At 45.5% G+C, this 27911-nt stretch overlaps 1 protein-coding gene across 13 annotated transcripts in view; it reads right to left on the minus strand.

Moving 5' to 3' along the window:
* ANKRD6 (ankyrin repeat domain 6) overlaps positions 1-27911 on the minus strand; it is a 1122185-nt gene that overhangs the window by 119507 nt on the left and 974767 nt on the right. For all 13 annotated transcript variants that reach the window (XM_069606486.1, XM_069606494.1, XM_069606490.1 and 10 more), the window contains 2 exons: positions 24131-24313; positions 16714-16866 (listed from right to left, as the gene is read on the minus strand). In XM_069606486.1, coding sequence (XP_069462587.1) covers positions 16714-16866; positions 24131-24313 — 336 coding nt within the window. The remainder of the gene's footprint in view (positions 1-16713; positions 16867-24130; positions 24314-27911) is intronic.

A 27911-nucleotide genomic window follows, 5' to 3' on the forward strand; every position in this document is an offset into this window, starting at 1 on the left:
CTTCAGAGACTCCCCAGTTACCTCCCGAATACCTAGAATACCAAGATGTTTTCCGGAAGGATCAGGCTAACTCTCTACCTCCTCATAGGTCTTATGACTGCCAGATAGACCTGATACCTGGATCTACTCCTCCTTGTAGTAGAATTTATGCCCTCACCGAGCCTGAGAACCTTCACCTTCGACAATACCTGGATCAATACCTGGCAAATGGGTTTATTCGTCCTTCCAAGTCCCCTGCTTCTTCAGCTTTGTTCTTCGTTCCAAAAAAGGAAGGAGACCTTAGAACTTGTATCGATTATCGCTCCCTGAACCAGATCACCGTTAAGAATAGATATCCATTACCTTTGATCCCTGAACTCCTGGACCAAGTCAGAAAAGCATGCATATATACAAAGCTGGATCTTAGAGGAGCTTACCACTTGGTACGAGTAAAAGAGGGCGATGAATGGAAGACGGCCTTCCGCACCAAGTATGGGCTATTTGAATATCAGGTCATGCCCTTCGGACTTTGCAATGCCCCGGCCGCCTTTCAATATTTTATGAACGATGTCCTCAGAGAGCTCATAGATGTATGTGTTGTTGTTTACATCGACGACATCCTCGCTTATTCTTCATCGGAATCTGAACATCGGAAACACGTGAAAATGGTCCTCGAAAGATTGCGTCAACACAAACTTTTCGCTAAGTTGGAAAAATGTGTTTTCAACGTGACTGAAGTTGAATTCTTGGGATTCATATTATCACCTGGCGGAGTGCGTATGGATTCAAAGAAGGTCGATGCAGTTCTCAAATGGCCATCACCATCCTCCGTAAAAGGTGTGCAAAGCATGTTAGGCTTCGCTAACTTTTACCGCAGGTTTATCCCCGAATTCTCTCGAATAGTCCAGCCCATCACTGCCTTGTTAAAGAAAAACAAACGTTTTGAATGGTCTACCGAGGCGGAACAAGCTTTCCAGGATTTGAAGACTAAATTTATCTCTGCACCAATCTTAAAACACCCTCGCCCCGAACTCCCCTACATCGTGGAAACTGATGCTTCAAGCCTTGCCATGGGGGCAGTTCTATCACAAAAGGACCCGGTAACCAATCAGTTGCATCCCGTGGCATTTTGGTCCCGCAAATTCTCGCCTCCTGAAATCAATTACACGATTACTGACAAGGAACTTCTGGCTATCAAGTCTGCCTTTAAGGCTTGGCGGCATCATCTGCTGGGGGCCCGACACACCGTTACTGTGATTACGGATCACCGAAACCTGCAATATTTGAAGACCGCAAAAGCCCAATCCTCTAGACAACTCCGTTGGGCATTATTCTTTGCCGAGTTTGACTTCATAATTACCTATCGACCTGGTACAAAGAACGGTAAAGCCGATGCCCTTTCTCGGATGGGAGTGGAAGAACACTTGGTCAACCCTAAACCTGTACCAATCATTCCCGAACAAAGAATTCTGGGTGTAATCGCCACAGAATCCATAGAGGAAGTTAAGGATAAAGCCAGGCAACTTGTAACTCCAGCAGACATACAGAATTGGCATCTGCAGGGAAAGGACTTTGCAGTAAAGGACAACTTATTGTATTTCCAAGAACGATTATACCTACCCAGCACAGATTTACAGAAAAAAGTAATCTCTTGTTATCACGACTCTTTAATGGAAGGTCATCCCGGTATAGCCAAGACCTCAGAAAAGATCAAGCGCTACTTCTGGTGGCCGTCTTGGAAAAAAGATATCAGAGACTTTATAATGTCCTGTGGAGTATGCGCCCAAAACAAGAGTCAAAAGGAAAGACCAGCAGGCCTCTTACGCCCTATTGACATCCCACCTCGCCCTTGGCATACGCTTTCTATGGACTTCATCACCGATCTACCTCCATGCTCCGGATACAATACGATTCTAGTAATCGTGGACTTATTCTCCAAGATGGCGCATTTCATTCCGCTCAAAGGCTTGCCAACAGCAGCAACTCTGGCCCGAGAATTTCTCGAAAACATCGTCCGACTGCACGGTTTTCCTTCGGTTCTAATTTCGGATCGAGGTAGTCAATTTATTTCTCATTTTTGGCGAAGTTGCTGTCGGTCGGCTCAAATTGATGTGAGACTATCGACCAGTCACCACCCTCAGACCGACGGACAAACCGAGAGGACCAATCAAACTCTGGAACAGTATTTACGCTGCATGCTGCAACAAACTGAAAAAACTTGGAAAGATATCCTTTGGATAGCCGAGTATGCCTACAATAACTCTGTCCATTCGGGAACTGGGAAAACCCCGTTTTTTCTTTTGTACGGCAGTCACCCTCGAACCTCGGAGTTGGATCCCCTCCAAGATCTTGAAACACCAGCAGTAGACTACCTGCATTCTACAATCACCCAAGCCTTTAAGGAAGCTGTTTTTCACCTTCAAAGGGCTAAAGAACAATACAAGAAAGGAGCAGATCAACATCGGAAGGAAGCCCCTCACTATCAAGTAGGGGATCAAGTCTGGTTATCCACCAAATATCTATCTCTAAAAGGGCCACGCACATTCAACCCAAGATACCTTGGTCCCTATTCCATCACTACCATAGTAAACCCAGTAGCGGTCCAGTTGGACTTGCCCCCGCACATGAAGATACATCCGGTCTTCCACGTCTCTCTATTAAAACCCGTGCAACCTCAAACCCGACTAACCAAATCTCCAAAACCTATCCTAGTGGATGGAGAACTCGAGTTTGAAGTCAAAAGCATTCTGGACTCCAGGATCTCCAAATCTAAACTATTCTACCTAATTGACTGGAAAGGCTACGGCCCCCAAGAGAGATCCTGGGAACCTGCTGAATATGTCCACGCTCCTCGCCTAATCAAAAGATTTCACCGAACATTTCCTGACAAGCCAAAACCCCCGGAGAAGCCCGGTTTGGGAGGGGCCTTGAGGGGGGGTACTGTCATGATCTCTGCTGCCAAAAGGTCAGGGTTTTCCCAACTCCCTTGGAAGCAGATCCATAACCCAGGTTCCGAGTGCCAACCAGTCCCAATTGGGACCTTTTGGACCCAGTCCTGGCGCCAGTGGCACCAGGCTCATAAATATGCCCAGTCCCAGCGCTGGAAGCGCCGGGCTCATAATGCTTGGGTGGACTTACCTTCAGCAGACCATGCTGCTTACTTGCCTGCCAGTTGAGCCTCTGATCCTCTTCTGTTTGGAACTACTTTTCCTGTTGGGTGGGGCTGGAGCCACTCCCTAGATTCAGAACACTGGAACTCTTCTGGAAGGCAGGAACTCTTTTCTTACCAGGAACTCTTTTCTTACTTAGGCGTGGCTGTGGAAGGAGACACCTAAGCACTACAGGAGGCTATTTAAACCACACCCGGTGGATGAATCTTGCTTTGCGTTATTCTGCAACCTCTGCAGCAGAACGCTCATCGTGTCTTCTGCATCCGGTCCTGGGCCTAAGGAAAAAGGCTTACCATCCTGAATCCAGTCTTCAGCAACACCTATAAAGACAAGAAAGAACAGGTTAGCATTCCGGCATCTGAAAGGCAAAGGCTTACCATCCTGAATCCAGTCTTCAGCAACACCTATAAAGACAAGAAAGAACAGGTTAGCATTCCGGCATCTGAAAGGCAAAATCTTACCTACTCTTCGTGCGCTCCGGAGGTCTTCACACTGCATTCCGGCATCTGAAAGACAAAGGCTTACCAACTCTTCGCACGCTCCGGAGGCCTTCGGCGCTGCATCCCGCATCTGAAAGACAAAACAAGGTGCGTTTAAAGACATTGGGGAACTTTAATACTCACGTGCCATTACTCCTTTCCACATCTAATCCAGTGGGTATTCCGGCACCCTGCAGCCGCTCCGAACTCGTACCTGCAAAATAAAAAGACAGTTAGAGCGCATCGTGAAGCAGGCAACAAGCGCTTACTTACGTGCTTCCAGGCGCTTCTATTCATCACACGGGCTCCATCTTCAACTCACTTCAGCCTGTCATCCGCCATCGCCGGAACCCTGCAAAACAAGAGACATCATTACTAAAGACTTTAAAGACATTTGAATGACTCGAAACTTACCGTTCGTGCAGTAAACGACGGACAGCAGTCCTCTGAAGTCAAGAGGCCTGCGCTACCTATCCAGTGAAGAAACCGGTTACAGCACCCTGCCCCGAGGCAGATGGAGAGCTCGGCATTCACTTACCTAAGACATCTTACTCTACACGTCAGACATACAGTGCACAGAGGTCCAGCCCAAAGAGCCAACCGGGTGCTACACATCACCTTTGAAGATACGGTAGTCGCCCAGTCAAGACCGGCGCCTCTGCGAGAATCAGGTGAGCGTTACAGGGCCAGAGCGAGGGTAACAATGTGGTCCTTAATGTTTTTATAGGAACAGGGATGAACCTGTTTTGATGAAGCTTTCATAGATCGGACTTGTCTAGCAACCTCATCAGTGGAGAAAAAAGGAAAGGAGGAGAAAGAGGGACCGGGGTAGCTGAAGGAGGGTCAGCCAGCAGAGACTTTGAGGAGAGAGGAGGGGGAGCGGAGGAGAGGGTGGACAAGTTGCCCTCGGTTTTAGAGATAAAGTGAGAGGCAAGGTCATTGCAAAGAGCCTGGGAGGCTAGAGGAGGGGTGAAGGCTGCAGCAGGGTTGGCCAACTCCTTACAGATTTTAAAGAGTTTGGCTGAGTTGTTAGATGCCGCAGAGACACAGGCTTCAAACACCTCAGTATGTAGCCGGTCATCAGGTGACGGTACGAAAGGCAATGCGCCTGCTAGGAATGATGGCTTCATGCATCTACCTTGTGCCACATGCCAGGCTGCACATGCATCGAATGCAAGAGGGGCTAGCAAAACAATGGTTGCAAGCAAGCGGGTTGTGGGACGATCTAGGGGTGGTTTCGCAACCTCTGGTTCAATCGGTACAGTGGTGGACCCGAAGGAATCTGGTCCACCACCAACGCACCAGCGATCAAAACAACTATAACAACAGACACATCAATGACAGGGTGGGGTGCTCACTTCCTCCATCACTCTGCCCACGGGGTGTAACACAAGCACTATCCAAAAAACACATTAACCTTCTGGAACTGCTAACAGTCCTCAAAGCAATTCAAGCCTTCAAGACTCAGCACACAAGACAGTCCTTGTCCTCACAGACAGTACCAGAGCCATGTTTTATATAAACAAACAGGGGGAGGGAGGACCACGCTGTCAAAACTATCAAACTTGCCCAGAACATCTGGCTGTGGGCACTAGATCACAACATGTTTCTAGTAGCACAACTCAATTCTCTGGCAGACGTGCCAAGCAGGAGTACAATGCTACCCTCAGAGCACGAATGGCTACTAAACACAGACATGCTAGACAACGTCTTCTCAAGCAAAGCTGGGGGTTCCCAGAAATAGACCTGCTTGGAACCCCGGAGAACGCACAATGCCCAGATTACGCATCCATGTTTCCTCAGACAGGCTCCAGGAGGAATGCACTTCTGATAAATTAGGTAGGGAGATTTACATACGCTTCCCTCTACCCCCAACACCTCTCTCAACAAAATAGTTCATAAGCTACACCTGAAACAAGTAACACTGATCCTGATGGCTCCCGTATGGGCCCCAACACCTCTTCTCAACAAAATAGTCCACAAGCTACACCTGAAACAAGTAATACTGATCCTGATGACTCCCATATGGGCACGGCAAACCTGGTTCTCCCACCTTCAAATGATGTCCCTGTGTCCTCCCATGAAACAACCTTGTCCGGACAATCCGTTAATTTAGGATCAAGGGACGCTTCACCCATGCCCTCCGATGCTGAACTTAGCAGCATGGCTCCTGAGGACATATCATTTGGTCACCTAAGCCTAGACCAAAAGTGCATGGAAATACTCAAAGAAACACGTAAACCTAACACAAGACACTGTTACTTTAACAAAAGGGAATGTTTTGTGTTATCAGTCCAACTCACTGTTCACTGTCTAATATAGTCAACTACCTCCTGTATCTAATAGACTCAGGATTAGTTTTAACTCACTCAAAGTACACCTAGTGGCTCTCTCCGCTCAGACCACATCTCAAAGACAAATTTCGTAGTGAAAGGTGCCTGTAGTTAAAGCCTGCATGGAGGTGTTAAACTATACCCTCCAGTTTCTAATCCTACTCCCGGCTGGGACCTCAATTTCATACTCACAAGGCTCATGGGGCCCCCTTTGAGCCAATGCACAATGCCAGCCTTAAACATGTAACATACATGGCAGCCTTTCCTATAGCCATTACCTCTATCAGAAGGGTCACTGAACTACAGGCACTGTTAGCACATGACCCCTTTGTAGTCATACACAAGCACAAGGTGATGTTACACACTCACGCTCGATTTTCACCAAAATGTACTTCTAAATTTCATGTAAACCAAACTATAGATCTTCCTGCGTTTTTCCGAAACCCTACAAATGCAGCAGAAAAAGGCCTTCATACACTAGATGTACGTAGAGCTGTCATGTTCTACCTTCAAAAGACTAAACCTATCAGAAAGAGAGATTGTTTTTTTGTATCTATAGCCGCTGGAAGAGAAGGGGACCCTATCTCTAAATCAACTATTTGTAAATGGATTGTCAACTGCATCCAACTCTGCTATTCACTTACTAAGAGAACATTGCCACTTAAGCCTAGAGCACAATCAACTCAAGGCACAGGGGCAACTCTAGCCTTCATAGCAAATGTACCCCTAGAGACCATTTGCAAGGCTGCCACTTGGAGTTCAGTACACGCCTTCACCCACCATTACTGTCTGGACACATATTCCAAGGGTGATACACAGGTGGGACAAGCAGTGCTGAAACATTTCTTTGCAGCGCTGCCTTCAAACAACCCACCTCTTTCTACAAGTACTGATCGCGAATGAATGCAAAGCATGTGATTCTAAGCAGATCCACAAGCCTCAGAATGGATACATTACTCACCGTAATCGTATTTCTGATGCTTGTATATGCTTAGATTTACATGTGCCCACCGTTCGTCCCCTCTTATAGTTGAAGGTTCTTTGGAAAAACATAGATCTTTCACACCTCATGGTCTCTACCTACACTCCACACCTACAACTTACATTCCCTCTTGTCAGAAACAAAAAATCTGACGGACCTCGACATGTGAAGGATCATGGGTACATGGTATGCCACACTACGGATAGTATTACAGACACACCCTGTTGATGTTCCTTTTTTGAACTTCCTAAAAACTCATGTGCAATACAACTTCCACTGGATGTTGGCCTATGCTAGCATGTGAATCTAAGCAGATACAAGCATCAGAAATATGATTACGGTGAGTAATGTGTCCCATATACTAGTGTTGCCCATCTGTTAGACATGTCATGCCTGTGATTTATTGTCTGTATTTAAAGGCTCGAGTGAATTTTGAGAAAGCTGGAAAATTGAATTGGCTTAAATGCAATTGTAGATTCTATTCCCTGCACACCCTGCTCTCCCCCCTCCCCCCCCACCCCCGGTCATTGAAACAATGTAAGGTAGGATTTGGTTGGCATTTCATCTCCCGTTAATCTGTTACTATTGTAAAAGAATGACAAAATATGTATTGGATAACTTTTTTGTCTACAAGTTATTTTATGTATTCTTTGTATTGCTCTCTGTAGCCTGATGTAGTAAAATCTGATGTTTTTCCTGTATTTACAGTCTTCAAAGACATTATTTTAAATGCATAGATAATATGAACATTGTAGGCTCTTATTTCCAGGAATGCTCTACAAGTCTCTTACTGAATCTTGCACACACTTGGGGAAACTGAGATATGCCATTTTGTTACTCTAGGAATTACCATCAATGTATGGTGTTTAATAAAAGGATGAAAAAACATTTCTACCTGAATTGTCCGGTAGAATGAAATAGGTAATTTTAGCTAAAAAGCCACACAGCCAATAGCTATCCCTGGATGTTTACCTCCAGTTCAAAGCAACAGAGCAATGCATTGTGGGTAAGAAAACAAACTCAAAATAATGCACTGGAGCTAATTTGCATAACCATAATGCACACCCACCCTGTTTACTCTGTAATCTCGCCCAAGCACTACTACTGTTTATCTCCTCTTTTAGCAGGAGACAAAATAGGAGCATCTTTTAATCCAACATCTGGAAGTATCCAACTTTAAGTCATTTTCTATCAGGTTTGCGCTGATCACAGTGTCTCGTCTCTTATATAGTTAGCTCTTATCTTATTGTGGTCATGGTGTTAAGAGATAAATGAACACTTTTTGCAGCACAATCACACAGATCAACATGTTTTACCAGCACACTGGTATTATAGGTGAGACAGTGGGCCTCATTACGAGTTGGGCGTAAAGGGATACTGGTGCCGGTAACCCCTTTGCGCCCTATTCCGAGTTCCCTTAGCGGGTCCCTTCCTTAACGCCTGGTTTTACCAGGCGTTAAGGATGGGACCCGTTAAGGGACTTTAGAGCTAATAACGGTACCGCAATTTGCCTAGCTGGTAATGAAGGGGCCCCTGAGGGACCTTCGGATGTGGAAACAAGGCACAGTCACCACACTCGAATAGATACGCCAGACACGAGGTTCCGTTCCCAAAATCTAGGGTTTATTGCAATACAAAGAAGTCCCAGTTGGCCAAATGGTCCCACGCCCCGCGACGTGTGTCTAACAGACCTCGGGGGACGCAAGAGAGAATGAAACGTACATCAGTTATATATATATACAAACCGAGCACCTTACAATCAGCAATGACACAGTATGACACATTTGATGCCGCCCCCAATTAATTTCCCTTTGACTTAGAGGCGATGATTGACCAGTGTGACAAATATGACACCTTAGACCACCATATTTAGTAACGGTTTGCAATCTTCAATTTTACAGACACCATTCTTTATTTGCGAGAACACAGCGTTTCTGTTTTTCATGGGCAAGCTGCGCGTAGGAGACTGGCACATACCAGACCTCACTATCTCTTATTTCGATTCTCGCTCTAGAGGTCAGCCCGCTCTCTGGGGCCTCACTGGGCTCAGAAAGGGGGGCCATAAAGAAGAGCATAATTCAACTCTTTAAATGCTAGTTTCGTACATTGCTATTCTTTCAGGAGACTCGCTGGCATTCGTGTACTGATTAAATGCCTTGCTCCCTGTCTTCAAGGATATGTGAGGGAGGGAATCGGGCATTTCTGTCTGGCTCTCCAGTGTAATGTTTCAACATGTTTCTTAGCCTTGGACCATTGAAGCGAAATAATATCTACAGCAAAGCAGTTTTACATGAGGCAAAGTGGCAACGTTAGAGAGAGCAGAGCGAGAAAACAAAATGGCGATTCTGGTCATCTTAAAATGGCCTCACTTTAGTTGAACTAATAGCTACGTAATAACTAATGAATATATATTCTTAACACTGTAAATGAGGCGGTTAGTCTTCGGCCAACCAATTATTTTTCATTTCCGGACCCTCAAGGGGTGTTTGGTTTTTCTGGACTGACAGTAAATGCCTTATGGAGATGGTGGTATACTAATGTGGCTTCTCCAGCATTGGACCTTTCATAGATTCACATGATGCTTGAATATTCCAAGTCGTCAGGTTGGCAATCCTTGCTAATATTAAAGCAGTTTTCATTTGAATTTAGGCAGAGACCTCTTCACTCCTGGAGCTCATTTGCAGATTTTTTTTATCGCATGTTCAAGTATTGGGAGTCCTAAAAAGTTATCTTCTTCATTTGGTGATCTACATACCTCTTTCTATGGATTTCATCGAACTTCTGACACATTTGGAAGGCCTCTGTTGAGTTCCTATTGTGGTGGCTGGCTGAAGGCATCCTCTTCACCCCCACTATGGCTGATTCTGAACCAAAGGCTAGCCTTTTCAAGGCATGCTTCACCTGCCACTTGAGGACTATCTATGTGGAAGACCTACATATGGAGTGTATTTACTGCCTGTCCCCAGAACACAACGTCAACTTATGTTCCATTTGCCAACCCTTCTCGAACAAGACTCTCTAGCTTCATTGACGGCTCCTCCGACGATGCCTTCTGGCATCTTCAATACATTCATCCATGAAGACAACTTCGTTGATGGTCCCTTTGTTAACGGCTACGAAGTTCAGCAGGTCTTCATCCATCTCATCTACATCCTCGTCCACCACTCCATTGACTGCCTCGCTGACGGCATCTTGGTCCACCACAATATCGTCAACGACCAAGACATTCACCCCTTTTAGACGACTAAGTAACCTATGTCGGTGACAGTAACCACTTTGATCATGTAATCTTCTGCTGTTCCTTCACCTGCCACCATAATACGTGCCCCATCCATTTTCTCTGGCTTCCCTCAACTCAGACAAACTCTGATTATGCTGGCTCTTGACGTTCCGCCTGCTATCCCTGGCCCTTCCCAGGTGCCCCATGAGGACATCTCGGAACAGGTGATAGTCACCGACTGTGAGGGCCTAGAAGGTGTGTTTTCGGATGTCGAAGAGGAAAAAGTCCTTTCGTCACTTCAACCTGCTCCTCCCCATACGATGATGCAGCCACCACAACCTTCACCTGCCATTAACCAGAGGCGCACTCTCTTTCACTGGGCATTTTGTTTAGTTTGGAGACTCTTGTGTTTGAATTTCAGTACAGGATACCATTGTTCTAGGCCACTCCACATGAGCTACCTACTCACCGAGCTCCTCCTAGATGCTGCAGCTGTGTTTCTCCATTGACTCCTCACACTTGTATTAACTCTCAGAATCTAAGTCCAAGGACGACACCCCTCAGGGTGGAGCTTCTACTCACACTACAAAGGATAAGTTGGATGACTTTGTTCCAGTGGATGGTGAACCTGATGATCCACCCATCAGAGATTTCCCGCCTGACAAAATTGGTACTTTTCATTCCCCTTGTCCAAAGCTACTAGCATGTTTGATTTGCTTCCGTAGGGACAGAGTAAGGAAGGGTTCCTGTACCAGCACAGAGAACAGGCATGGGAGAAGGTCATCTCTATTCCTGTGCTTGATGACATAGTCTCCTAACCATCAAAGACCGTTTTAGACCCCCCTGACAAAGGACAAGTTTGAGAAAAAAATACAGGGCCCGGATAACGCTCCCAAATGCCTGCAAACCCAGCCCAGTCCAGATTCTGTGGTCTCAACGGCTGCTCGCAAACGCTCCGCCAACCCTTCTTCTCCATGTGCTGCTTCACCTGACAAGAAAAGGAGGAAGCTGGATGATTTTGGTAAGCGCATTAGTTCTTTTCTGTGCCACTAAAGTGAAAGCTGCTAACTCTTTGGCCATTCTGTCCCGCTACAACTGAGAACTGTGGTATAAGCTGGGCACTATTCTGGATTTTTTGCCGGATGAGAAGAAAGAAGCAATAAAACTTCTTTGTGAGGTTGAGGCCGCTTCCAACCATGCCATCTCAGCTGCAGTGGACACCGCTGACACTGGTTTCTGCCAGATGGACAATAATGTGGTTCTGCACCAAAAGGCATGGCTGAAGGCTAGCAGCTTCAATCCAGAAGTGAAAGCTAAGATTGTGGATATGCCTTTTGATGGTGAGGACCTCTCCGGGGAAAAGGTTTACGATACTCTCCAGTCCATCAAAACTGGCACTGCCTGGTCTTTAGGTCTGCAGCATCCCCGACAGTCCTTTAATTCAGGGAAGTCCTGTTTTTCAAGATAGGCCGTTTTATCGTTCACAGCCCTACTGATTCAATCCAATATATATCTATCCAGTGGCAACTACATAGGCAAATATAAGTCCTACAGGGGCAACCAGCGGCAACGCAGCTCCTCCCAAACCAAGGGTCAAGCCGGTGAGCAGGCCTGGCCAGGCTTTGAATCCCCATCCCCTCTGCCAGGAGAGTTGGCAAGATCCAGGCTTTATCATGCAAACCACCCTACCTGGTGTTCTACAAGTCCAAGGTTATGTTACAGACGAATCCTACCTTCATGCTAACGGTGCCTTTGTCTTTCCATGTTACTGACACCTTGGTCCTGCCTGTCTTCTTTGCCTCGCCCTCTACTCCGGCAGAACGCTAGCTGCATTCACTGGACATCACGAGGACCTTGAAGTGCTACTTTGCCCACTCTCGCTGCATTCACTGGACATCACAAGGACCTTGAAGTATTACTTTGCCCATACCAGACAACTCCACAAGTCCTCCCAGTTGTTTGTGGCCTTCAGTCACATGGTTGTGGTAAAGGGCTGTCCAAGTCCTCTATTTCCTGCTGGCTGTTGGCCTGTATTACCTACTGTCACTACCTTGCTAACGGGCTGCTTCCTGGTCGGCCTAAGACACACTCAGCAAGGGCCATTTCTTCAACTACTGCCTTCCACTGCGGTTTCCCGCTGTTGGATATTTGCAAGGTGTCCATGTCAAGGTCTGTTCACACCTTCAAGAGATTCTACTGCATCGACAGGGATTCCACGGAGAAGTCGAGGGTAAGCCAAGCAGTGCTCTGCAATCTGTTCATGCGAGGTGACTTTTTCCTGAAGGTTACATTTGCCCTTATGCATTGCATGTGTATGTGTATACTGCTTTGTAATCTATTCAAAGAGCATGTGAATCTCTAAAGGATCCAACGCTGGGGAAGGAATAAATTACTTACCTGTAACTCCTCTTCTCCAGCTTGGTATATTTCACAGATTCACATGCAACCCTCCTGCCCACTTGGCTCATATTGCTGTTTTGATATGCAATATGCTAATCTGAAGATGGCCTCCAGGGCTGGAGCTAAGGGGCTTATGTCTATTGGCTGTGAGGCAATATGACCCAACACAACTCTAAGAGAACATAGTGACTGCAGTTCCAAATTCAAATGAAAACTGCTTTAAAGTTACTGAGGATTCCTAGCCTGATGGGGAATATTCAGACAGTATGTGAATCTATGAAAGATACCAATGCTGGAGAACAGATAAGTAACATATTCCTTATGCCCTGCCAAGTAGCCAAATGAGGCCCACAAAAAAAACAGATTTTTATTTAACACACAAAGGTTCTCTTCTGGGCCAAACTCAAACACAAGGTATCATGCTAATCTCTTTTCAACAGGTTGAACAGGGTGAGGACTTTCCTATAAAGTCCAAAGAGTTGGAATATCTCCCCATCACTCATACTCTCTGAGATTGTTCTTACGTGTCTCTGGTTGTTTGTGGGATATGACCCCTAAGGTTCGCATTGTAGTTCTTGTAAACATCGCTAGATGTCCTTCAGGAGCTGTAGGTAGCTGTGGAGCTTCTCTTCAGCTTTAAGATAGAGCCAACTGGGTTTGCCTTCCTCAGTTTCAACAGGAGAGTTTAAGAGGAATCTTCCAACTCCCTCTTAAGGTCCTGACCTCCTTCTTCACAACCTCTCTACTGCTACTCTGTTCCTGCTCCACCTCTACGCCACTTCACCTGCTTGTTGTCCTCCTCCTGTGGTCTTGACCCCATAATATTGGGGTCTCAACCCTCCTCTACGGCTAAGCATGCCTTCTCGTCAATTCCTGAACTTGCTAGTCATGTCCTTGCTAGTATACTCAAAATCACAAGTGAACAGGGTCACTCCTACCTATTCAGACAACCCAAAAGTCTACTTCATATAATATAAAGGACACACCTTCAAAGTAGCTGTAAATGTTTATAATCGAAGAATGAGACCTAATGGTCTAATTGTTCACAAAACACAGAATATTCCAATGAACAACAGACATGCAACAAATGCGTGATGCTGTAGCACATGAATCTTTGAGACACATGGGACTCCGATTTCAATACAAACATACTAGTGAATACATTGCCTACTGCTATGTTACAACACAACAGGGGTTAAAACATAAAGTGCATTAACATAACACAATGTTGAGAAGTTACAGATGTGAACAGTGCTAGTGATGAACACTGTAATTGAAATTGAAAAAAAGTCTACACAGGAGTGTTTTGGCCCTAACCGGTTACAGTATAAGCCTTACCTGAGCGGGCCTTCATCAGGACGGATGAACTCGAAAGGTGGAGTGTTCTGTGTCTTTACTGCTGTGTCAATGCAATGACTCAGCATGGTTACAGAAAGTGTGGGGGCACTCATGACATATCAGGTTATCTCTTGGGAAACTTCATAGTTTCAATGGAGGGGGTCCAATCTGTGCGCGCCACAGTGTGCCTTTAAAATGGGGAATTGAAAAAGTGGCTTAGTGTGGTTCTAGCGCCTCTTATGCCGTGGGCTGAATGGCACTGTGTCTGTTCAGCGGACCGAGGCTTTTGGTGGGGAAACCAGGCTTGCTGACCTGTATCAATCCCCTTCTTGCAAGGGTCGGGGTCCCTCAGCGTGAAGTTGTCTATGAATGCTGCGCTAAACTGCACTGCTTAAATCGGGTGTCCTTGTGAGCTGCACGTGCTGCTCGTGTTCTCTATTATCAGATCCCCCAAACGTGAGTATATCTGGCGCTGTGGATCTCTCCGGAGAGATCCACAGCGCCACAGATACTCACGGTAATGTATTCACAAGTATGTTGGTATTTAAATCCAAGTTCCATGTGTCTCGAAGATTCATGTGCTTCAGCATCACGCATTTGTTGCATGTCTGTTGTTCATTGGAATGTTCTGTGTTTTGTGTACAATTAGACCATTAGGTCTCATCCTTCGATTATAAACACTTACAGCTACTTTGAAGGTGTGTCCTTTATATTATATGAAGTAGACTTTTGGGTTGTCTGAATGGGTAGGAGTGACCCTGTTCACTTGTGATTTTGAGTATAGAGCCCTCCTGGGCAGAATAGGGTCTCAACCAGGAGCCCTTTACATTATTCTTGTAGTATACTGACACTTTCCTCCAACCTCCTCCCGCTATCTCAATCCAGCCTCTTCCATAAGTCTCGAATCAACCTCCTCCTGTTCGCTCCAAAAGCCTCCTCCTGTTTGTTCCAACAAACCACCTTCTTATCTCTCCAACCAGCCTCTTCATCCTGAATTCTCCAACCAAACACCCCCTGAACTCTCCAAACACCCCCTGATTTCGCCAGCCAACCTCCACCTACGTTATCCCCCACTGTTGTCTACAACCACCTCTTCTCTCCTTCCAAACCTCCTACTTTCCAATTTACTCTAAAATCATGTCACCAGCTCTTACTTCAAACACCCATACTGCCTTACAGGCGTTCTGACTTTATATACCCCTGTAACCCACCCCCCTGGGTTGGGCGTCCTGTGATGGTCTGCACTTACGCAAGTCAATGAGTAAGGGGTTGTGACTGGCTGTACCTTTTACAATTTTTTTCAATTCAACCTAGATTTGATAACTTTACATTTTAGCATGGTACATTTTCAGCCCGATTGGTTCTGATGAAGAACTGACCCATTATTTTGTGCACTTTGGGTAGCCAAAACTCAAGTAAACCCTATCTACACTAACTTTGAATTTTAGCAAAAACATTGGAAATTGCTTAAAACTGAAATTGAGTTTGATTCTTGAGTTTATATACACGTTTTATTAAATAATCTGTTCATCGTCATTTCATGTATTTTTCATATGGTACGTTCAGCGTTTTTATTATGATTCACATTTGAGGGATGTTTGTATATTTAAATAAATCATTTTGAATATATTACCACGGATAGAAAAATAGATGTGATGAGCAGGAGCTAAAAGCAGCTTCTGGGTGTCAAGCGTCGCGATATAAGCAGGCGCGACCTCTAGGAAACAAAGAGCTGGTACATAGCATGGCCCAAATCTAACTTCCACATGAGATACAAACTATAATTTTGTGCCCATTATTTATTGCAGCTGATGCTTTAAATGTCTTCATGGTGTGCCCCAACGCTTTTTATACTGATTCCTAAAGACACAAGATTACTGTGACATCATTCTGTTTGTATGAAACCCGTCGGCCTGGGGAGAAAAGGACAGATCCATGTATCAAGCTAACATGCTCTTTAAGACTACAAGCAGGTGCCAAATATCTCGAACCCTGTTCGGAACTTGTTGTTCCACACTTAGGTTGCCTTTAATTTTCTACTTATTTAATATTTTGTACATCATGCATTAGTGATACATTTTTTGCCTATGTTAGATATAATAAAAGACTATTGTATGTAATTATCATACAAAGGCATTTAGCAAGGTGGCATTGTTTCCCTGTTTTGAGCTGTCTGTGCATGCAAGAGATCCTCCCATACCACTCCCGGGCTCATCGTCCACTTGCGGGGGGTTGTGCCTACCTCCTTTGGACACCCCATTAGATGCCCCCAGAGTTAGGGCAGGGACTTTGTCACAGCTCAAAAACCAATAAACAGTCAAACAGCAATAGCATTGTACTTCTGACTGCACAAATCAAAGATGACTGCATGCTTTGCACAGCAATATAATTGTCCTGATCTTAGTGGATAGCCAAACCGATATGTGAGAATACAACTGTTGAGAAAAGTCAGCAATGGCAGGGGCTTAAATCTGGGTGGACCGTATTTACTATCAGAGAGTTCTTAATGCTGATGCTAGGTACTGTACAAAGCCCTTTAAGCAGAATCATCATCTTCTAAAAATTGGGGAATCCTATTGTCCAAAACAGAACAAGTGCACCTTAACAGACCATTAACCACAGTATGGTTAAGCAGTAGGTTCAACTACAAAAAGGCCATCTTCATTTATCAGTTTGTTCATTTAAGATTGACATTACAGATCCAGTTGTGTTAGCAAGGTAGTGAGCAGGTTCTCAATTAATGGTTCTGGCCAATCTTCCCCAAAATGGCATTGCACTAGCTCACCATAATTGTAAACCGCTATCCTCTCACCTGATGTTGATTTTTGGAGTCTATTTGTCCCATCTTTGCATTCACTTTATCGTGCACAGTGCTCAATTCAGCTTTCATTTCTTCCTTGGTGGCCTCCAGTTGATTTTCTAGTTTACTGAGCAGCGGCTCACAACGACACCCATTAATTGGAGCCTGAAAGAATATGGTATGGAGTGAAAATATGTAATATCAAAGTAAAGAAATACAGGAGCATAGAGGTAAACATTTCAGCCTCCAAAAAAAGAGGAGCAATAATCATGAAGCTTTTACTTTCGGGATACTGATGTCCAAGGTGTTGAGAAAGGGAAATTTGTAAGCCGTAGCAGAAGAGGGATTCTGTCTCCACAGCAATATTCAAGGAACAAAGTAAATTCTTGTAGGATAATGATAATGGAAGCAGAGGGTGGTGTGTGGGTGATGAGTCTGGGGTCTATGATTTCATTTGTTGGTGTATAAGGGGAAGGATGCATTTTTGCAGTCTATTATTTTACATTTCACCAAGGAAAAGTGGTGAGTTTCTGACTTCAGCAGATGCCTTAATTGGCTGCCATTTCTTTTGCAAATCAATATGATCACTGTCCGCCAATCACACGTTTCATGGACCTCTGAGAAAACTGCACAGTTACCTACAGATTTTTTAAGCGATACACTTCGCTTTAGCCCAATGGCAACTTTGACGAATACGTTTTGACACTTTTTTTGCCATTTTATTTCTGTTGACCCAGTAAATGTTAAATTGGAGTAAGGTATATATATTGGGTGGGTTTGAGGGCAGAAGGGAGGGCGCGAGGGTTTCTCCCCCTGCTGTTTGTGGTAAAATAAAAGCGAATTCAGCGATAACAATGTGGAAAAGAAAATGCGGCAAACCTTCATCGAACCATTTAAAATATGTATGCACCTGCATGGAAATTATATATGTATTTGAGTGATAGCTAACAAGCCTGCGTGCAACTATATTAAAAAGAAATAGTATTTTTCTTGTATATATATATATATATCATCTTACAACAAAGTGCTTTACAAAAATAATAAATGATACAAAAAAGTGTGTAAAATGTCCAAGGATCCTTAGACAGGATATAAAGAGATGGCGGAGAGGGAGTGTTGAGAAAGCAGAGTTGGGGAGATAGATTCACGAGGCGACGAGCAACAGAGGAGACAAATAGAGCAATTCTAAATTGATGGAAGGCATGGGGGCTAGCTAGTAGAACAGGGGAGAAGAGACAAGAATGTTAGTGCCACCAAATGTGAGGAACTGACACGTCTTACAGAGGTTAAAGAGTGGAAAACGACAAGAGCATGTGATCGCAGAGGTGTGAGAAGACCAGGAAATAGAAGAGTCGAAGATAGCAGCCAGGTTGCGAGCAGAAGAGGATATTGAGATAGAAGAGGGTGGAAGACAGATAAAGAAAGGGGGCAGAGGAGGGGAATAGTTGAAGTGGGAAAGAAGAGAACCTCAGGCTTGCAGGGGTTAAGGTGCAGATAATGGTCACGCATCCAAGACTGGATTGCAAGCAAACAGGCCGAAAGGGTGGAGTGAAAAGAATCCGAGAAAGAAGCGAAGGGAAAGAAAATCTGGGCGCCATCAGCATATAAGCGATGTGAAAGACCAAAGGAGAAACTCATAGAAGAAAGTTGGATTTTATAAAGGGAAAGCAGTAGGAGGCCCAGAACAGAGCCTTGGGGAACACCCTAAAAAAGAGGATAGACATACGAGTAATGACCCACCCAAGATACTGAAAAAGTGCGACCAGAAGAATGAGAACAAACCACTTCAAAACTGAGTCCCAAAAACCAACGTGATGAAGAGTGGACAGCAGAATAGTGTGGTCAACCTTGTTGAAGGAAACCGAGGATAGTTTTGAATAGTGATCATACAGTACATTATGTTGATCTATTTGCTAAAGACTTGCAAAACCTTCCAAAAACACCCAAAACATCAAACCTATAGACAAATGTTTTACCTGGAACCACAGTGTATATTTACGCCAAGTGTTCCTAGGTTTGCTGGCTGTGCAAAACATTCTCGCCTACTCAGGTACATAAGCAAAGGAATTGTTTATGCTTAACATAAAAATCAGGCTGTGTAGGGAGTGTTCCAATTCTCATTTGAACCCCACTGAGCAAAACAGATATTTAATATAGAGAAGCGCAAATAAAGCAGTCAAAAAATGCAACTTATAGTTCTCAAAATCAGAGGTACTCCCGGTGATGTGGCTGGCATACAGCAGAAAATCCGTTTCAATATTGAACAATATCAGGGACACCCAACAACTCAGCTGCCAAAAACCAGGCTGTGAACAACCAAAGGGGGAACTCGACCTTAGATATCGCCGCTGTAATATCTAGGAGGGATGATACCTTTTGTGACCAACCTGAGCACAGCATAAATAGGACCTCATGCTGGGGGTTCCCTTTGTTAAAAATAATGTGTCCTCCATCAAGAGCTATTCTCACAAGACAGTTGGCTAGCCTCATTTCCATCAGATTTTGCAAGTGGTCAAAAATGGAGACAATATAATGAGTACTCCTAACTTCTCAAGTAAGGAATGAGGACTTCTTTAAGTTGGCGTGAAAGTTGTACTGCAGCTTTGATTGAGTGCATTGTATCAAAAGTAATGGTAGTTGGATACACTTGATGGTCTTTGGTAATAATCTGCAAATGGCATGTGCTGCAAAGAGACCATGATGAGAAATTCCTGACCTGGTAATGTTATTTTATCAATTTGTGTACCAAGTACAGTGCAACATTCGCCCAGGGGCATCCTGGCACTACAAAAGCTTTTCAATAACTAAACACGGACAGCCAGGCAATTTTCTCAAAATAACAGGGTTTTCAAAGAACGACGGAACTGCATATGGTTAACAGTGAACACAAGACTAAAGGAACAGTGTTCCAGAGCTTAGTGGCAACCACTGAAAAGGATCGGCCACCAATCTGCGCGTATCAAAATATGGGCACAGAAATAAGAATCTGTCCCTGGAACGAAGAAGGTGGCAAGGGACGTAGCGGTGAAACTTGAGTTGGAGATATTCAGCTCCCAAACCATGGAAAGCCCTGTGAACCAGATACAGGGATTTACAATACACACGCTTGGCCACCGGTAACAATGGAGGGATGACAGAATCGGAGAGACGTGATCCTTAAAGGGGGTACCAGTAGCCATCCCCGCCGCCGAGTTCTGAAGAGTCTGCAGGCGCTTGATCAAAAAAGCAGGTTGCACCAGATACAATGAGTTGCAGTAGTAGATTTGGCTTAATACAAGAGCTAAAACTGCAGGAGCCCAGAGGGAGAAACCCAAGGACCTTTCTCAAAATCTTCAGCTGAAAGGGGCCTGTTTGGCAGACTGCACCAATCTGAGCTGCCATAGAAAGTGACGCAGACAGTTTGGCACCCAAGTTATTAACTATAAGAGCAGGAACAGGAAGGGGACCAAAAGAAGAAGGCCAAAGAGAGGACGATAAGGCAAGACCCTCCACCATCATCTCAGACTTACCCCCACTCAATGTAAGCCAATTATTGCTCCTCCAGCCACCCACGGCAGCTAAACAGACCCTCCACTGAAAAGTATTGGACTGATGGGCCAGATCAAGGTGGACTAAGATCTGCGCATGAATATCAGCAGAAGCAGTGTGGCTGGATGAGCGCAACAAGAGGCTGTATATAGATGTTAAACAGAGTGGGAAAAAGGGCAGAACCTTGCGGGATACCACATAGCAAAGAAGAGGGTGCAGAAAACAATGGTGGAAGAGACACAGACTGACAATGATTGGAAAGAAAAGAACAAAACCATGACAGAACCATGCCAGGGATCCCCACCATAGAAAGACAGCTGAGCAGGGTGTAGTGGTTGAAGGTATCAAAAGACGCTGACAGATCTAATAAAATCAGTGCTGCCACTCCACCTTGATCCACAAGGCTTGCCAGGTCGGCAAGCACAGACACCAACACGGTTTCAGTGTCACAACCCGGTCTAAAACCTGATTGAAAAGCATCAATCAGGCAGGAATCTTCACAAAATCTACCTGACAAAGGGGAACTCAAGGACTCAAGGAGTTTCATTGGAAAAGAGAGTGGCGATATCGGATGAAAATTAGCTGGGACCAGCGGGTCGAGAGACGGCTTCTTGAGCAAAGGGGATGACCAGGGCATGTTTAAGCTCAGGCGGAATCTCCCCCATAGAACAGGACTGATTAATAGCAGAGACAACGTTGATCACAATGATGGGTATGATTTCTTTTTAGAATATGCAAAGAGATGGTATCAGCAGGAGATGCAGATTTCATATTGTTGGTAGCAGACAAAATATCCATTGAAGAAAAAGAAGGGCAGGCCGACCAGCTGTGGGGTGGGAGAGGGAGGTCAGTAGAGAACAGGGACAACACTCCAGAATCAACAGAGGACAAGCTGGCTCATTTGTCCTCAGCCCAGACTGAACAATATCTTCACGAAGATCCACAATCTTTTGCACACCAAAATTTGCCAAAGAATCACACAATTCTTGAGAGGGAAGGGGACGAGTCATGAAGAGCGGAATTGGAGGACAGGGAGCGCACCAGAATAAACAATTCTTTAGGTTGATTCATGGCATTCTCAATCAGACTGGTAAAAAAATTGCACTCAGCATCACTGATGGCCCTATGATCAGTAATATTGGTGGCACGAAGAAACACCCTATCCTTATCCATATGTCTTTAAAACACGCACACAGTACAGCCAGGTGAGATACATATAGCAAACAGAATGGAACAAGCATGGACCTTTACATCTGGCTAAAGAACAAAAGTACATGTTGAACCACCTGGTTGTACTATAGTATTATGTTTTCCTGATAGGCCCATTTACAGTCGAGAAGGGATAGTAAGGCCATAACCCCATAATCACTGGTGTCACTATAAAAAGAACTTTTAAAAAAAGGGTCTGTGCCAGCTTTGAGCTGTTCAGAAAACCTGTGGAATCCTTACCATTTGTTGTACTCAGAAAACCCATTTCCGGAGATAACTTCCTCATTCACATTTTCCCCATGATTCAATTGAAACAGATTCTTTTGCAATTTTACGGTAAAAACACAGGAGTATCACTTTCAGCAATGGCACCTGTACAATTAATCAGGTGGAGTGAACGGTCAATCATCATTCAGTTTCTTGGAGTATGCAAGATAGGAACATACCTCGTTTTGGGTTTAGCTGCAGGCCTTTGGCTATTCTCCAAGTGATATCCAAGACAGTGGTGGGAATTATCACTTATTGTGTAAGAGTTTACTGACATGCTTTACATTATACTCCAGATAGCCAGGAAAATAAAGATATGTGACCACCTGCACCAGTGACACTGTACTATGTGAGGAAGCTTGACCAAAGGTTACTGCATTTGAAAGAATTATTCACCAAAGGCAACTGCCCCATTTTCAGCAAGACCACATGGACAGTCTCAGGTAGAAGGTCTGGTTTCCGTAGGTTTACTCATAACACTCCAACAACACCCCTTTGCTCATCTTTAGCTCACCTGCTCCCACTGCCAAGTATTAAATGGGGCTGAGGTGTGAGAGGCAGAGCCTTTGTAGACACATTTTCCTTATGGAAATCCTGTTGCATCATCTACAAGGCTGTCACCCTGAAATCCCCCACGGTACCTCACTGAGAAACTTAGAATCTCTAGAGGTCTGTGATACACCAGAAGTAAGGAAATGTGCAGACTTGAACTCTGATGGTGCAGGAAGGAAAGAACCAGAAGACAGGCAGTCTCTGTCTAAAGACTCTGGAGCCTCCTCCCCTTCAACATCAGACTTGCCCCATCACTTCTGCAGATCAGGAAAGAGCTCAAACACACTTCCTCTTCAAGGAATGGCTCCTCCCTAACACCTAGGTCAACACACCCTGCACTCCCCACCCTATCTGAGATTCTGTAATCTGCTCCCCGCTGTCTCCTCTGCTGGTGGCTTGTAGATCAACTTACTGCCAATTGCCCACCACGCTCTCCTGTTAGCTCCCTGCTCTTTTTCTCTGCTTTCCTCACTGTGTTCTTCCCCCTATGATTGTTCAGCCTCTGTTGCTTCCCGAAGCTAGGTCCGCGCTCAATAAATACCCTAATGATAATATTGCTCTATTGCTGGCTCTTCAGGCCTTGGAAGGCCATCCTTCCATTCATGAAAGGCCAATACCTTCTCTCCTATCCAGCTCAGATGCTTTTCACTTCTGTTTGTGTGTATAGGGTGGTTAGTAGATACCGTAGGCCACAGTTGTGGTGTATGCTTGCACTTACCAGATAGACCACAACATAACAACCACCCAAGGCCATCCTGCTTGCTTTAGTTACATTACATTATCGTGCTGGTATATAACATCACCAAAGGAGGGGTGTGTCATTCTGCTCTTTCTACATGAATTGTCTGCAGATTGTCGATTAGTCTAGGCCCTTGAGAAGGCTGTCACCCCAATGACAATATTGAGAATTGCCATTAACAGATTCGAGAGATTCAAAGTTACCTTCAGAAAAATATGAGGAATCTATGTAAAAAAGGGACTACAAATTGCCCTTAATGTTTTGGCTGTAGCCACTTGTGCACAAGTGCAGGAGGGAAGAATACAAATGAAAATGTATGGCCATGCAGAATAAGAGGTTATGTTGTACGACTATGCAGCAATGCATTCTGAAACTATGATTTAACGATGATAATGTTTTAACAATTTTATTGTGAAAAAGGCAAAAAAAAGAAACGTCTTCCCCTGATGCGGATGCAGACACAAAAACAAAAGTGGACTGGAAAGCATAATAGAGAAACCCATTTGCCTGGTTCTTTCCATGGTAGCATGTCTGCCCCTACACAACCAGCCTATTGCCCTGGCAGACTTAGGGGTAGCCGTCCACATCGAAGATGAACTCCTTCTAAGTTGATGGTATGTATAAACGCACCACTTCTTTGGACATCTGCCGCAGGCACGCCTTTCCATCTGTGCACTCTAGAATGCTGCTACAGCTATGACAAATTCGGTCTAGCTGGTCACATAACTTTTCGCACTGAAACACCAAACTTGCCTCAACACCTCTGCCATTAGAATACATTGACAACCCACAAAGAATTCGGTCTAGCTGGGTACACATTGAGTCTCCTGCACTAGTGCTCTGTCATGATCAACCTCAGTACCCGCCAATGTACCTGACCTCTTGGGCTGCTTACTGGAGCGTAGCCAGTCCTCCTGAGTCCTAATTTCACACAAATGCACACACGCATCTTAAGTCTCCTCTTAGAACTTTCCCATACCTGGGCTTCGGTCCCCAAAGGCGTTCCTACCACAAAGCATGTTGAGGCCATACAAATGGGAAAAGGCACTATATAAATGACGACTACAATACAATACAATACAACCACACTGGTTAAAGTCCAGGGGCTCTGCGTCGCTCTTCCAGGTAACTCACCTGCATGACACGGCCGTCTTTGCCTCTGTACAGCGTGTAGAGCTGGTAGGCTCTAACCTCGTGTGGTGGGGGAGGAGAGGAGCCCCGGTGTTTACTTCTCCGTTTGGAATGATGTCCATTCTGCGAGGGACCCGGAAGTGTCTGCTGGTCCGCAGGGCAGGTGGGATCAGAGAGGGCTGAAGCCTGAAGAGAAGACCATCTGTCAGTGTCCACAGTTGAAAACATAAAGTAATTTATTTACTAGGTACATTCTGCCACTTGCTGGGGAAGAAACAGATAGTTGCAGAGTCTACTGCCATTCCATTCAATATACCCAAGCAAAAAGCGTTTTTAAAGCAGCCAGTCAGGTTGCTGGGAACACAGGCTTGATTCATTCGTAATGCCCAGCGTGAGCTGAAGCTGATCCAATTATCTCCCACCCTGCTACTCACCTCCTCCCTTTTGTCTATTTTTAATTGAACACTTCCCTCCACCACCATCTGCACTGCCCATGCCACATGGTGGAGCTGTGTGGGAAATAGAAAAGGGACTCTACCAAGAGCGCCGGCTTTTATTGGCCCAGGGACCATCTTGATTGTAATTCTATGTCAAGACCGGAGGCTCGGAATATACTCAACTCTACTCTTTACTTCTCGAGCTGCACTGTTCAAAATTATAACAAAAAACACAATTCAAGGAAAAAAACTACAACATCAGAGACAAGGTTTTTTGTAGTTTAAACTTGATAGGGTGTTAAACTTCACATCATGCACCCATCCAATAATGTTCCTTTACTGCCTTGATCTTCTATGCCTGACTGAACTTCCTCCTCTTGCTTTGCTGCTCGAGCAGCAGATAAGTACATTTTTTTGCTATTAACGTGGTGTGAGAATGATTTTCGTGAGCAGTGTTATTATTAGTGTCACCTCAGTGTGCGCACACACTTGACTATCTTTGTAGCAACCTTTTACATACCCGCCATCGCTTTGCTGTGGTACCATCAGCGAGGCTCTTGCGGCTGCGCACGCGAGGCAGAGCATTTCTGCATTCATAGTTTATCTGAATCTGACAGGGCCTTAAGGCTATGGTGCTTACGAAGCGTTGTTGGAAACCGGTGAGCAGAGGGCAGAGCGCACGGAAGTCGCCAGCATCGCGACTCATAGTTCCGGCACTCAGTCAGCATACTTCTGCAGTGCTTTTCACCGGTGTCCAGTCAACTCGTCGAAAAAAAACTGGTCGACTGCAATTTGGTCGACGCAATTTGGTCGAAAACCATTTCGTCGAAATTTTTTTTTTATTTATATATTTATTTTTGGGTTTTCGTTTTGTTAAAAAATGGGTTTTTAGAGAAAAAAAGGGGGTTGGGGGGGGGTTAAAATAGAAAAAAAAAAAAATTCGACAATTTGATTCGACCATTTGTCTGGTCGACCAATTTTTTTCGACGAATTCACTGGCAACCCTTTTCACCACCGCCACGTGGATTTAGTTCCCGGCTCCAGAGAGGCAGTAGGAAGAGACCAGCATGCAGAAGCACCGGTCCCCAGGAAGAGACCAGCGTGCAGTGGCACCGGTCCCCGGCGAGGTTGCCATCGCTTCACTGATCATGGCGGTTAAGCGTCAGCACAGTGGAATCTCTGCAGCACCACCTGCTGGTCCCGTGGCGAACTAGCCACAACAAAAGTATCCGGGCCTATTTCCAATCAACATTATGGCAGTGACCCCAAGGGACCTTCTTCTGCAGGCTAGCAGAAGGTCAGCATGAGCAGTGAAGCCGTTAGCTCCACCTGTGTCAATAGCGGCTATTCGCCACAACGAGAGAGAACAGGCATAGTCTGAAGTTTGTGTGAACAGGCTCAGTCCCAAGTGAGTTATCCTGCATACAAGCAGAAGTCCAGACCCGCAGAGGTACTTGAACCGGGTCAGGCCCAAGCACACTTGCAGTTACTCACAGCCCAGATTACTTACTGCCACCAGCGGAGTCCTATAAGATGAGTAGGAGAGAGTTTAGCTCCAGTGAGGAGTCTGATGGGCCACATTTTAGGACTGCAACCCGCTATGGAGTCCATTTTGCAGAAGGCCAACTGCGCTGGTTTGGGGCCGCTCAGCGAACAGCTGAGCGTAGTGGAGGATTTCCTGGCCTTATCGTTAGGCATGGAGAAGTTGAGGACGGAAACCCTCAAGGAGCTTCCGGTAGGTTCCAACAAAGGGGAAAGATTCAAAGCCCCTAGGGCCCATACTGCATAGAACCGCCCGAGCTCACAACGTGGAAGGCGCAGCAGTACCAAGAGAGCAAGTGCATGGGACAGAATGGGCTGAGGTCATCACGTTGAGACCTCCAGCTCAGATGAGCATGAAGAGGAAATCTGGTCAGACCCCTATGATCAAAGCACAGAAGTGAGGGAAGAATAATACTCGGGCGCGGCTAAGGCATGAAAAGCAGTGAAGAAAAGGAGAAGGACCAGGGGGATGAGTTTGATCTGGACAGCCTAGTACACCCTAGATTGGCCGAGTGGGAACCACCAGCCAAAATAGCCGCTTATCTGAAAAGACGTTTGTGCACCCCATTAGATAAGGAGGCCAGGAATAAACTCAGAGCCGAGTGTCCCAGGCCTCATCTCCCTGACAAGGTAAGAGTCACCTCGGACATCGATAAGTGCATGCTCACCTTTATGGGACGCTACGGGAGAGATGTAAAAAAGGGAATTGACTGGTCCTGGAGGTCTTGCCAGGACAAGATGTTGGACCTAGTCGGTCCGCTCACCAAGATCTGGCAGCTAGCAGAGGAGGCAAAGGAACAGCAGCAACCATTAGACCAGAGTATCTTAGCAAGCTGGGCACAGCAAGCCATATGCCTTCTAGGAAATGCAAACTGCGCCCTAGCCACTGAGCATAGAAGATTGATCTTGGTTAAAATTGACCCAACATTGGGAGAGCTCACATCCTCAGAGGCTGCGGAGGCCACCAAGGGGTAATTGTTTGGAGACGCGTTCACCAAGGACATGAGTAAATTCGCCAACACTTACAAAGCGCTGGACAAGGCGCAAGCCGCACTTAAGAAAGTGTTTGGCAGTAGAATGTTTGGGAAGGCTGGCAGAAGCAGGGGCGCTCGAAAGCCCAACCCTTTCTTCCCATCTCAGGGGTGAGGTAGAGGAAGGGGCTAGTGAGAGCGATGCCAGTGTTGCGCAGCGAGCTAGCAAGTGCAGGAGGTCCCCCCTGGGGGAAGGCTAGCGCAGTGCATAGGGAAGTAGCGAGAACTCACCAGAGACGCATGGCTGCTAGAGACAGTTCAAGGCTTCTGCTTGGATTTTTATACTAAGCCTGTGCAAGCACGACTACCAAAACCAATAGTTTTCCAAAGAAGACGTATGGATTCTAGGGATAGAGATTGTGCAGCTATGGCACAAGCAGGTCATCGCACCAGCGGCAGCCGATCCAAAGAGGTTCTTAAGCAACATGTTCTTGGTATAAAAGAAGCTCAAGCTTTATCCAGTGAAACCTCAGGGCGCTAAACACTTTTCTGGTGTACCAAAACTTCAAGATGGGGGGGATTCACCTTATGCAAGACATCCTCCAGAAAGGGGATTGGCTAGAGTGGACAGATCTGAAGGATGTCTATCTCACAGTGCCCATCGCACAGAATTATCACTGCTTCCTGCAGTTTCTATGGCTCGGCCGGAGGTGGGAGATCACATGCCTCCCCTTCGGGCTGGCATCAGTCCGTGGTGTTTCACCAAACTTTTGAAACTGGTTGAACAGCAGGTTGAGGGAGCAGCGTATCCGGCTCATAGTCTATCTGAACGAT

The sequence above is a fragment of the Ambystoma mexicanum genome, chromosome 4p (assembly GCF_040938575.1).
Source record: "Ambystoma mexicanum isolate Mex_15411 chromosome 4p, UKY_AmexF1_1, whole genome shotgun sequence".
NCBI lineage: Eukaryota > Metazoa > Chordata > Amphibia > Caudata > Ambystomatidae > Ambystoma > Ambystoma mexicanum.